Source organism: Salminus brasiliensis, chromosome 14, assembly GCF_030463535.1.
Source record: "Salminus brasiliensis chromosome 14, fSalBra1.hap2, whole genome shotgun sequence".
NCBI lineage: Eukaryota > Metazoa > Chordata > Actinopteri > Characiformes > Bryconidae > Salminus > Salminus brasiliensis.
Window position 1 is genome coordinate 6,416,022 of NC_132891.1, and position 13,491 is coordinate 6,429,512.

General features: G+C 39.7%; 1 protein-coding gene across 8 annotated transcripts in view; it reads left to right on the forward strand.

Moving 5' to 3' along the window:
• The first annotated feature begins 626 nt into the window (after nt 1–626).
• The window catches only part of eya4 (EYA transcriptional coactivator and phosphatase 4), a 49,800-nt gene continuing 36,935 nt past the window's right edge, over nt 627–13,491 (forward strand). For all 8 annotated transcript variants that reach the window (XM_072696275.1, XM_072696274.1, XM_072696277.1 and 5 more), the window contains exons 1-2: nt 627–1,137; nt 7,609–7,682. In XM_072696275.1, coding sequence (XP_072552376.1) covers nt 7,650–7,682 — 33 coding nt within the window. In that variant the 5' untranslated portion in view covers nt 627–1,137; nt 7,609–7,649. The remainder of the gene's footprint in view (nt 1,138–7,608; nt 7,683–13,491) is intronic.

Genomic DNA, 13,491 nt, shown 5'->3' on the forward strand with positions numbered 1-13,491 from the left:
AAGTAGCTGAATGCATTCATTAGAAGAGGTGTCCACAAACATTTGGACATTGGAAAATTCCTATTCCTGAATTTCCCAAAGGCCAGTCAGCCCCTGCCATGATGTGTTTCCGGGCAGTATCAGGGAGGGACGCGTTCTCTTGATGATACTTTGTGGTGAAACGTGATATTTTTGGTTAGTATTATTTGTCTCTGCCTGCTGGTGCAGGGTGATGTCATCAAACCTCAGGATGTTTTTAGAGGTGGGTAAGAGTCAGTATATTTAGAGGGAAGATAAGGATAAAAAACAGCCCTTTTATCTTTTTAAAGATGGAATAGGACTGATCGACCTTAACAAGCACAAGGCCTTGACCTAACACGGTAAAGAGAGGGGGGGGGGGGGGGGGGGTTGTTGTGATTACTGGTTTACTTTGAGAATCTGCTCTGCTTCTCTAACGAGTCGAGCCCTGAGGTGCGTCAAACGCTGCTCGGTCCACTCACTACTATTAATACGGGTCTCATCCCGGTTTGGACTCCAGCCAGCAGCGAGCTCACTGCGCATGCGCGGCCAGGTCGCTACTCGAGTGGAGTTTTAATGATGAGGCAGACGGCGGAGTGCGCGAGCGCGCGAGCCAACTTTGAGGGACTTTAATAATAGGAGAAAATAAACAAAAGCAAGTAAACAAACAAACAAACAAACAAACGGCTAAACCGTAACTGCGAACTGCGAGGAGTTCAGTGTGTGTGTGAGTGTGTGTGCGTGTTTTTGTTTTTGGCGCGCGGAAGAAGAAAAGAACAGAAAGAAGAACAAGAAGAAGAAGAAGAAGAAGAAGAAGAGGTGGAGGAGAAGGTTGGAGAAGGGAGGAAGGTTGGAGCAATCTGGTCACCGTAAGTGCTGCCCCGCGCCGCGCGTCCACGGAAGCTCGCGCTCTCTCTCTCTCTCTCGCTCTCGCTCTCTCTCTCTCTCTCTCTCTCTCTCTCTGTCTTTCTGTGCCTCTCTTTCTCTCGCGCGAGCTTCTTCTGACAGCAGCGCCGCGCACTCCTCCACGCGCGTCGTGCTCGTTTTCTCGCTCCTGCACGTGAACCGTGTTTTTAGTGTGTTTGGATGAGGCCCCGCGGACGGCGCGTGGATCTGTGAGCTCGCACCGACCCAAGCAGAGTAAGTAGCGCTGGACACGCACGTTCACACACTGCTGCGCGTGCAGGTTTCCGTCTGAATACGTGTGTTAAGAAAGTTTGATCTCCTCCAGGTGATTAATGTTAAGGTGTGTGTTCATGTAGACTGTAAAAACAGATGACTGTTTAAGCAGTATTTCAGTGCTATCAAGGCACGAGAGCAATTGCTTAATAATTTTTTTTATTATTTTCATTTATATATTATTTGTGTAGACATTTTTGATGGTGAAACGTATATAACATATATAATATATAATATATAATGAAACATCTGTATTGTGGCTAATCCAAAGGGTCAAAAGTACTTGAAATAGCTTTATAGCTCATTATTGGAGGACCTGAATAATACACTGTCCAGTGTGAGCTCCATGAGCCCACCCTGTCAGTAATACCCAATGATAGGGTCTAAACACATCTTGCATGAAATAAGATGAGATCTTGCCATCAGAATCAGATCTATTAGAGAGGATCACGGTGGGCAGCATGACAATATTGTGGCTGTATTCAGTACTCAGTACTTAAACAGCACGGCCCACCTGAATGATTCACTGCAGTGACAGCAGGCCATAGTCAGTAGGAATGCAAGAAGTGCCCTCACACTGTATGTGTTTGCTTGTGAGTGCAGTGAAGGGAAGCACCGTGGTTTATGTTGCAGCTTTGGCTGATAACTGACTGATAGGAGTTGAGCAGCAGATATTTTAGTAGTTATAGAGATATTAGAAGCAATAATAGGCCCAATATGATAATAGTAATAACTGACTTGACTTGACTTGGTAGAAATGTGCCAGTGCCCACACTGCAGTTTAAGGTTGTGCTTTAAAAATGCTAATAATAATCAGAATAATAATAAAAAAGGAATTAGACATGAAAGAAATGATGAGAGCATCCAGGATAATTAGTCCTGCTTACCTGGATTTAGCGCAGTGTTTAAAGAGCTAAATAAAAATCATAGTTCTCAGTATTTGATCACATATTTTAACGTGTTAAGCGTGTTGGTTTGCTGTTCTGTCTTCTCCACCTGATCAAACTACAAACTCCTATTTGTTTCACCGTCAACTAGAAAGTGCATTACGGCTTCATAGCTCCTGCTCTTTCACACGCTGCTGATTCAGGTCCTCCAGTGTGGAAACGTACCACGCATGAAGCAGACAGGCTTGAACACCCCGGCTAATGGAAGTTCAAACAACATGTTAGCTTCTGCTTAAAAGGTGTCACCTTCTGCTCTTAACGAGTCATTGCCAGATTAAGAGAGAGAGAGGCCGTAGATCCTTTTCATCCAAATGTCACTCGCTCACATTTTGCCGTTTGCCACAGTTCACTCTTTATGGTGCTCTCTAACGGTTAGGCCTCTGTCCCACACAGCTCCAAAACAAAAAAGAGGTAACTAGGTGTGTGTGTGTGTGTGTGTGTGTATTTTTCACCGTATCATACTTTTTGCAATTAAACAGCATTTCAATCAATTATAGATTTAATAATTTAGATGCTTAATTGTTTGCTAATTTGTAAAAAATAATGTAAATAATATTAATAATAATAATATTAAGAAGAAGAAGAAAACAAGCAAGATAAGATCTGTTAGGAGGGGGCTGTTAGGTCTCTCTCTCATGCTCTCTCTCATGCTCTCTCTCTCTCTCTCTCTCTCTGTCTCTCTCCTCTCCTGAGTGCATTCAGTACACTATTGCCAAAGCTTAGTAACTGTTATAACTGTTATTAAAAATCAGATTAATTATAGTGATATTAACAGCAATAATTTGGCTATTAACTATAATAATAATCATAATAATCATAATAACAGTAATAATAATAATAAGCAGCAAACAAACCCACACAGACACATTTAATATCCTATATGGGGAGGAAGCTGTTAAGGTCTCTGCTTGATAATAACTGTTAATAGTTGAACATTCAGTAAATGTAATGCTACACAGTCAGTACACTTAATACCAGCAGTCTGTAGTTAATAGCAATAATGATAATAATAATAGTAATAAGAATAATTGCCCCCATGAGTGTACGTGGGCTGCACTTGCCATGGTCTGTTTCACCCCACGCCCCACTATGTGTGTGTGTGTGTGGAGAAGCAGTAATATGGTGTATGGTGCTGTGAGTTGCCTGTTGGCCACCAGCCGCTGTCTCGCAACTCCATCCTGAGCTCGAACGCGTATTAGATTACACACACACACACACACACACACACAGAGGATGAGTTTGGGTCCTTACACAGTCCTGCGGTGCTGAGAATGTCATGCATCAGCAGCGTAAGACTTTTAAATGCACTGTGTTAATCAGAACGAGGTGCATTGTGGGACTGCGCGTCAGCTGAGTAGTGAATTTGCATAAACAATGTACTCCATGGTCGTTTTTAAAGGGCTAATAAAATCACAGAGGACCGCAGGGTCACATCACGGTACAAATCTTGAATCAGATGAATTTGAGCATATGCTAAAAGATGCACAGATATGGCACAAACATTACATTTACATAAGTACAATATTTTACATGCACACATTTAATGCCAGACGTTAGAAAACTGAAATGTAAAAGTTTTATTCAGGTGAGAACGATGTAGATATTTTCGGTTGTGTAAATTCAGAGCTTAACCTATTTCAGTGAGCCTTTTCCTACGTTCATTTCCTTTGTTTATTTCTTTTGTTTTATTCATTTTTAGCTCTGTTAGAGCTGCTGCACACTCCAAACATATAAATCCTTCAAAAGCTAACATAGCAATCTACATAAAATAACTACAACATTACTAATTATAGCCTGTGATCTAAGGCTCGTGGCTAAACGGCCTTAATTACAGGCAGCTGAAATAATAAGGTAGTACATTTGTACTTGGTTTTATATAAATATCTCCTCTTTCTCCAAATAAACTGTGAAATAAATTGTATTTATACGCTGAGCTGCAGTGACGTATGCGTCCACGTGACTGCTTCATTCCATCAATCATTCTTTGCCATTTTATTCATTTCAAAGCTGATAAATTGAAGGAAACGGCTGGGATGAGGCCTTCATTAATTTTTCTATTAAGAGGGTAATTCATTGTACAACTGTGCAATTATTTCTATTTCTATAAATAATTAGAAGTGAAATCTAAATAGAAGCTAAAGTGTTGCTGCTTTAACCCCTGAAACAGCCTAGGGTCTGCCGGCAGGCTGAAAGTGTTATTACAAACCTCTATTACTAAAGAACAGCCCCACCAGTTTGTACAGAAGTCCCGGTAGATACTGAATAATACGCCTTAGTGTGTAATAAACCTTGTGTTAAGGGGTTAAACCCTTTAACCCCTGTGAGTATAGTGGGGCCACACTTCACTCAGTTGTTCACTCTCATAACTACATTACTGTCACAATTTACACCGGTTTTGTAGGCCCTAAAACAGAGCCATGTGGGACGCCACAAAATATGCTTCACTAAACAGTTACCAAATAATTGATAAAAGTTTATACATAAAGATTAAAAACTGAATAATTAGCATAGGGTGTATGGGGTTAATGACATACACTCTCTATAAATATTTCCCAGCACATTTAGCATCGATCAGCAGAGGAATTGAAGTTTGTTAGATTATGTTCTTCACTTTATAGATCCAGAAAAATAGAACTACAATTAGGACTAAAATAAAACTGATTCAAGCACTAAAGATTAAAATAGCTTGTGTTGATCAAGTGCAAAAGGACTTTTGAAAAAAGTTAAGATGACTGTTAAATGTTTTATTCATCTGGAAATGATTTGAATCACTTAATTCTATGCATGACTTCTTCAGTGTGCTTAAATAGAAGCAAAAGTGTGGTTTGAAAATACTGCGAGAAATATAAATCCATCAGAATGCTGCTTAAGTACATGGAACTGAGTAAATGGAGCCAGCTATTACTCACCTCGGGTTATGAGACTGTTAAGTGTGTGTGTGTGCGTGTGTGTAGTAGGACAGTGGGCTCAGAGGGCACAGATAACAGTAAAAATCAATGCTGCTCAGCTCCTTCCCCACTGAGCATTAAAGGCTAGAGTTTCAGCACACAGTGACACTGTGCGAATGAAAAATTAAAATGATGTGCCCTTCAGCCTGCGGCACACACCCACTCCTGAAACACACTTCCTCAGCACACACGTACACTCCTCTGTGCGCACTTATCACAAAGGCCAAGTCACTGTTGGTTATGCATGTGATTGAACAGTCTCATAGATTAGTTACCTTAAAGCAGCAGCTGCAGAATCATGCTGATGCGCCACTGATCTGTCTCTGTCGTTCCCACTCTGGGGCTTAACGCTGGAGCTGCACGAGACCTCTCGCTAGAATTGCATAACGCTGCATAACCCAAGTCTTATTTGTGTAAGATCCAGTAATATTACACTACCACTTCAGTGATTACACTGCCCAACTGTAGAGGGAGCCCAGGAGCATATGAGGAGCTTGTATATTGCTGCTTTAACTGAGGAGCAACAAACCATGAAGAGCTGTCCAAAATGCTGCCTATCTGTCTATAGATCTATAAACCGATTAGCCATTACATTAGAACTGTGAAAAAGTATAATAGTAAAACACATTGATTATCTTCAACAATTGAGGGTCAAGTCAAGAGGTGGATATATTAGGCAGCAAGTGAACAGTCTGTTCTTGAAGGTAATGTGTTAACAACGGCTATAGTTTGGGTCAAATTGTGATGACTAGACGACATTTGATTTCTGACTTTTTTTCTACATTTACATTTTTGCCTTTTTCACTTATTGACTTGGCTTTTTGAATCTGGCAGTTGTTCTTTATGTTGTGTCAGAATTTCATGATGAACAGACCAAAGTAAAAAAAAACTACATTGACTTTTATTTAAAAAAAAATTCTTCTCCTGTAAAGTTGCCATTTTTGACATACCAGGTTTTTGCGTGACTGCGAAAATATGCACATTTGTACTTATTTAAAAAGTACCAGAGAGAAAACTGAGGTGTCAAAAGAGGCGAGACAAGCTGCCCCCCAAACCTTTGATAAGCTGTGCAGATGGAGAAGCTCCAGCGTGGTCTCAGTGGTCTCAGTCACGACTGAGAGACGCTCTGCAGTGTGCTTTATGGCTGCTGCTATATTAACACCACTGTCACCAGGTCAACTTGTGCATAAGTGCATGTTTGTGTGTGTGTGTGTGTGTGCACGGGTGTGCTTTTGTACATTTTATTATATAATCATATAATATAATTTGCGTGTGCATGTGTACACGTGTGTGTGTGTGTGGGGGGGGGGTATTCTTATTTTATTGTTTATTACTTCTGTAAAAGATATTTCAGCCTTTCTGTGATAGTGAGTCTCCAGACATTCTTCTTCCCCATATCTGCCCACACACACACACACACATGCACACATGTCTGCTCAGACAGAAACAATGATGCAGTAACAGTGGCTATTGTGCTTCTTTATGGGTGTCTGTATACAGTTTCCTGTAGCGAGTAAACAGTAATGGCACGTTTACCTTGTTGCTCTTTCTGCAATGCTGCCATTTATCATACTGATTCATATACTCGGCTCTGGGAGTGGTGCATAACTCCAGCTGGACGCACTGTGAATGAAAGCATACTAGTGTTATTAATTATCATGAATGAACTTGTTTTTACCTAAAGTCTTTCTAGTAATTAATTCATTACTGTTAGTCCTGTAACGCTAATTACGTTATCGACTTATCGTACAATATATGGACACAACCTCAATCACTGACATCAAAATTGTCTGTTGCGTTTACTAAATGAAGAGAGACCCTTCATGTGAATGATTGTGTTTATTTAAGATATTCATTTAGGATTTTTAATATTTCAAGTCCAGTGTCTGAATATTCTTATTAAGTAAAGGTTTGTTGTTCTTTGAAAGGGTGTAATTTCATTATTATACCACCATATCACAATTATTTCTGAGACAATTTATCGTCCTAACTACTGTACAAAAGAAGCTCTATGCTGCCTTTACTGTTGGATGCACTGTGCTATAGAACGAATGGAACTTTGGTTATTGTTTAATCAGAGTAACAATTAAAAGGCGAGTGAAGTGTGAAATACCAGTGTCTAAATGTTTGTGGACGCCCCTTCTAATGAATGAATTCAGCTACTTTACTAAGCACCCAGAGAATAAGACACACAATCTCCTCTGATATATTTAAGAAGCCAGCCACCACCTTGTTTTGAACAACCAACATCCTGACCTCACTAACACTCTTGTTGTTGAATGCAATCAAATTCTCACAGCAATGCTCACTCCAAAATCTAATTAAAAAAGTCTTTCCTGGAGAGTAGAGACAGTTACTCCAACAAAAGCAGGATAAACTCTTCTTTTTAATATGCTTGATTTTGCAAGAAACGGCCAAAGAGCAGGCGTCCCTATACTTTTGTCCAAATAGTAAATGTAAATGTGACAACAGCACTGAGATACAGTGTTATTGAGCCTCAGCATTGAAGGCTGTGTGTGTGTGATGTGTGTCCACAGGTATCTGGATTAAAGGTAACCAAAGTGGAAGCGTTCAACTGATGGAGAATACACAGGAGCTGAACGAGCAGGCGGTAAGAGTGGCTCTAAGCACGTGTTGTGGTCTGTTATGTGTAATTGCTTAACCTGTTTTTCCAAGAGCAGAAGAGCAGAGAGTAGAGCACAAAAGCAGCTTTTCCACTGTTTTGGTCTGATTGTCAAAAGCCTTCAAGGCGTTTAGGGCTGATTTTTACTGTCGTAGTGGGTCGTGGGTGACGCAGCCTGCTTTTCAGCCTGATTCCTTCCACCTGCTTCACGTCCTGGCTGTAGAATTTGAGGAACACAGCGATTGCGAGTGGATTCTGCAGTTGTAATTGTCCTATTGTGCATCTGCAAAATACTGTTAGTCTGTCACCGGGTGGTGAAGGTGTAGAGAGAGAGAGAGAGAGAGAGAGAAAGAGAATGTGTGTGTGTGTGTGTGTGGGCCACCCAGGCCTGTAGTGAGAAGCACTAGGGCTTTAATATTTGGCAGATGAAGAGTGGGCTGAGGGGGGTATACACAGTAGCCATATGGCCACCGCAAATTTGAATGGTGTCCATATACTCTCTCTCTCTCTCTCTCTCTCTCTCTCTCTTTCTTACTCACTCACTCTCTCTCTGTCTCTACTCTATTGGATAGGCTTGTTGGTAACTCTCTGGGCTGATTATTCTATAGGATATTAAGTTTTTTCTTACTTTTGTAGTTTTGTAGTTTTATTTTAGAAATATCAGGTGGGTGTTATCAATCGAACAGTGGAAACCATTCCATTTAATCCTGTTGTGTCTAATATAAAATCTATTATAGCATAAGATCTATTTAAAAGTATGTATTAATGAAAACAGTAATACTACACACTCTTAAAAATAAAGCATACGACAGGTTCTTTAAATGGTGCCACAGAAGAGCCATTTTTGGTTAAATATATATGTGAAGACCCTTTTTAAAGGTTAAAGAAGTGTATGTAAAGGTTCTTCACACACATCTCTTTCACAAAAAAAGGTGGTTCTTTGTGGGGAAAAAAAGTTCCTCAGGGCATTACTCAAGAAGTAGAAGAATGTAGTGTTAGGAGTTTTGCCTGAGGACTCTTATTAACAGAATCCTAGTCTGCCATGAGAAAGGTATTATTGTTATATGCTACTATGCTTCAAAACCACATAAATAACAACTTTTCTATTCTATTGTATTATATTATATTATATTATATTATATTATATTATATTATATTGACACTGTCAGATGCCCTTTATGTTGTATCCAAAAAGGTTATTGGGTGACAGTGACAATAATTAGTTTATGAGTTACTATCAAACTAATGTAAAAAGCAAGGGAATGAACTGTGGAGGTACTTGCATAGAGCTTAAGCAGTTAATTAACCAAAAAATACAAATACTCTTACTGTAATTTACCTCAGTTTGTGTGTGTGTGTGAATGTGTGTGTGTGCGCATGTGTGTGTGTGTGTGAGTAAGAGAGGGAAAGAGTGTGTGCTTTAGTTTTGGTGAAGCCAAGCTGTAGCTGTAAGACAGGGCAGGGTAACAGGTGTAAAGTTTCCTTGTGCTTTGAGTTATTTACATTTTCTGCTATTAATAGTTCAGATTTTCAGGGGCAGTGATTAATGGAGTGTGATTGTGATGTGCTGACAGCCTTTGGCTTTGTTTTCTGTTTTTTTTTGGGTGGTGCATCCCGAATCCCACCATACGTAAATGTAAAATTAGTATGGCGAGTGTGTGCAGTGTGTGCAGTGTGTGAGGATTTTGCTGATTTGGCTTAGCAGGCTGGAAGAGAACGATCAGGATGAACCACTGAAAGGATCAGAGCATGACCAGGCTGAATTAAATAGTCGGCATGAGCTAAATAACTCTTTTAAGGACTCATATGTTGGTAAATTCATTTTTCTCACGGTTTGGAAATGAGTTTGATGTAGAAAGTAGTTTCAGAACATCCTGTTCACTCTTCAGTTCATCCATGTCTCCCAAACCCAAGCTGCAGAGAAACAGCCTCTTAAAATGAATTGTTTTTGTGATGTCACCAGTGCTGATGTCAAAAAGACATTTATCTGTCTGTCCAGCAGTGGTTTACTGCCATGCCATTCACGTTAACATTATAAGGAGTCTTTCAGTCCGGACTGCTTTTTGAATGAGGCTGACCAACTAGAACAGGGCTCATTTACATCAATCAGTTTGAAAAACTGTTTATTTCTAGGGCATAAAGAGAGATGTAGACAAATGTTGAAATGTTTTTTATATATATATATATATATATATATATATATATATATAGAGAGAGAGAGAGAGAGAGAGACAGACAGACAGACAGATAGATAGATAGACAGACAGATAGATATATAGATAAACAGATATATAGAGTAAGTAAGACACTGTGATCCAGCGACAGCTTTACAGGAGGAGGAAAAAAACCTTCTTAACTTTCAATGGAGGTCAAAGTAAAATATTTAATTTTAAGCCATTTTTGGAGGATTTCTATTGGTCCATTCATCAAGACAGTGTAATGCAATAAAAAGAACAACTTCCAGATTTGTCAAAATGTCAAAAAGTGAAAAATGGGAAAAAATGTACATTTAAGGTTTTTGTGTGTGACAGCAACGATATCATAAGGTGGACAGAGAATCTGTTTGTGGTCCTCAGTGGGGTCCTTTTAAAAAGTCAACCTTTGAATGAAATGATAATCATATGCGTCTGAACCAAATACATGACATCATCATAATTATTGCCAATTGGAGCTAACCTGAAAGGCAGACTTAATCTAATATGTTGATCTAACTGAAGTGAAGTCAAGTTGTGTTTATTTATAGAGCCATTTGTAAACAACAGATGTTGAGCAAAGTGCTTTACAATCCAATAAAACAGTTTTACCGCTTTAATTTTGCTTTGAGGAGAAAAATCAATGCATGCAAAGCAGATTGGTAAGAGACTGTAAAAAAAAGCAAGAATCATATAAAACAGTTAAACAGTTGGAAATTTAAGGCCAGTAAATCCAGTACAGTGATGTGTGGTCAGTGATGGGTGAAGCTTGCTGAAGTGGACGGATGGAGATGATGTAGTTTGCAGTTCTGCTGTGAGGGACTTTGTGTTTGGCAGCAGATTTGAAGGTTTTTTGAAGGTTTTTCCTCTTGACCTCTCCATCCAATCCAAAGTCCATCCAATCATTTTAACATGTTTTACATATTGATGCAGAGACATAGAGATGAGTGAACAAGCTACTTACTGAAAAATCAATTGTTAGGGGGTGGATATTAATAGTAAATTACACTTTATGTCCAAATGTTTATGTGCACTGCTTCTAATGAACGCATTCAGCTACTTTAAGTTGCAACTATTGGTGACACAGATATGAAAATGCACACACCCTTGCGCATGTCTAACACTCCTAAATAATAGAAAGCCGACTTTGGATAGTATTTTTTTTATATCCTTGATTTCAGAAGAAACAATGAGCAGGTGTCCCGATACTTTTGTCCATACAGTATTTAGATTAGATTCATTCTCCAATCCAGCATTTCCTGCTGACAATTGCCTGATACTGATAACTATCAACATCTATAGACAATAATATTGGGACACCTGCTCATTCACTGTTTTTTCCGATATCAAAAAATGTAGTTTATCCTGATTTTGTTTTTGAGTTTTTTGAGAAACTGTTTCTTCAGTCCAGAAAAGAAGCCTTTCCACTAGATTTCAGGATAAGATCAGGATGTTGGATGATCACCACCCCACCTCATCCCCAACTCCCCAACCCATCCCTAAAGAGAACTCGGGTACACTGCTCCACAGCTCAATGCTGGGGGGCTTTATACCTCTCTAGTTCCCACCTGGCATTAGGCAGCATGTTGCCAATCGGTTCATGTTCATCTGCTCCAGAGAGTCCTATTCTATTGGCAGTACTTCTGTACAGAGACTAGACAAGCTGTGTGTAACTGTATCATCAATGGGTGCAGCTTAAAGTAGCTGAATGCATTTGTTACAAGTGGTGTCCACAAACATTTGGACGTATAATGTGTCTGTATTAGTGACAATGTTGCATAAACTGTTGTGGTTTCCACTGATCTTGGTATGAAAACAGTCAGTGAGCTGCAATCCAAATCATTTATACTTTACACAAAATTTATTTCTCTTCTGTTTGGCTTTACTTTATTATTATGAGTGCGGCCTTGATTTTCCCAACTGATTTGAGCCCAAAATGACCCTGTGTGTTGAAAATGTATCGTATTGTACCGCACACATTGTACTGTGAAGGGTGTATCGCTACACCCCTAGCTAGTGCTGTTTGATTCCTTTTCAGTAACAGAGGGGGGAGAGCAGAGTGAGAGAGTGGCATGCTGTGTGACCCAGGGGGATGTGTGCAGGCTTTTGGAGAAAGAAAGCTGAGGAGAAACAGAGAAAAGAATGGAGAAGAAAAAAAAACACTCCTAGCTGCAGCCTTTTCCTCTGGCACAGGCCGAGCCCCAGAGCTGAGACCACAGAGACAGAGAGAGAGAGAGAGAGAGAGAGAGAGAGAGAGAGACTGAGGAGTCAGGTTACGCACACACACACACTAACTCAGTGACTTTGTGACACTCACATCATTCACACATAAGTACTTAGAGATAGAGAGAGACACTGCCGCTGAGTCTGTGAGAGAGAGACAGGAAAAAAGGCAAGAGTTTGAGAGAGAAACAGAGAGAGAGACACTGTCATTGAGTCTCTGAGAGAGAGAGAGAGAGAGAGAGAGAGAGAGAGAGAGAGAGAGAAAGAAAGAGAGTGAGAGAGAAGAAGAAAGAGAGAGAAAATGAGAACAGAGAGAGAGAGAACACTAACCGCAGTCAAGTCCATAAGTATTTGGACAGTTACACAATTCTGGTACACCAAATGGATTTTAAATTAAACTGTAAATTTTAAACCGTAAAAAAAGTTGTTTTGGACAAACAAACATAATTACAAGGATATATTTTTTCTTTTTTTATATTTTGTTCTTCCTTTGGTACTTCCTTTGGTACTGCCAGTTAACCCACCTGTTCATATTTTTGGGTCATTATCCATCTGTATGGCAAAGCACCTTCCATCCGTTCAGTTTTGCAGCATTTGGCTGAAGCTGAACAGAAAGTTGAGCTGTAAATACTCCAGACTTCACCCTGCTACTGCTATCACCAGTCACAGTCACATCATCAGTGGCAGCCATACATGCCTATGCCATTACAGTGCCTCCGCCATGTTTGACAGATCATATGTCATATGCTTTGGATCATGAATTTCTCATTTTGTTCTTCACACTCAACTTAATCTTGGTTAAATCTGACCAAAGAATCTTGCTCCTGAACTGGACTTGAGTTTTTAGATGTTTTTATTAGTCTAGTCTGGCCTTTCTGTTCTTAAGTGTTACCAGTGTTTTGCATCATTTGCATTTGAAGGAAAGCTGCTGACAATGATAAACGTACCTCCTCAGGAGTGTTCTTGACTTGCCTATGAAAAAATAATCTATTAATAATTGATGTGATTATGTTTTTATAGAGCGGCTTTAATAGAGCTGCTTTAATACCAAACACCACAACAATTTTACTGGTAGAAGATCTTCCCATCCAACCTGGAGCATTAGGGCAGCCAGTGTGAATCCCCTCACATCCAACCCACTTTGCACAATGGACCAAATCATTAGCTAGGCCTGACGTAGCAGGGTAGTGTTATTATTATAAGCCTCAATGGTCTTCAACTTCTTCTCTTTTTCTAGTTTGAGGAATAAAAGCCAAAACGGTGACAGGTCTGCTTGCCAATAAATGATACATTGAGAAATGCTGAAGTGTGTGGAAGACCTCTTCCTGTTTCTGCAGTTAGGCTGACATGGTGCCAACAATGAATATAGGACCAAAACATGC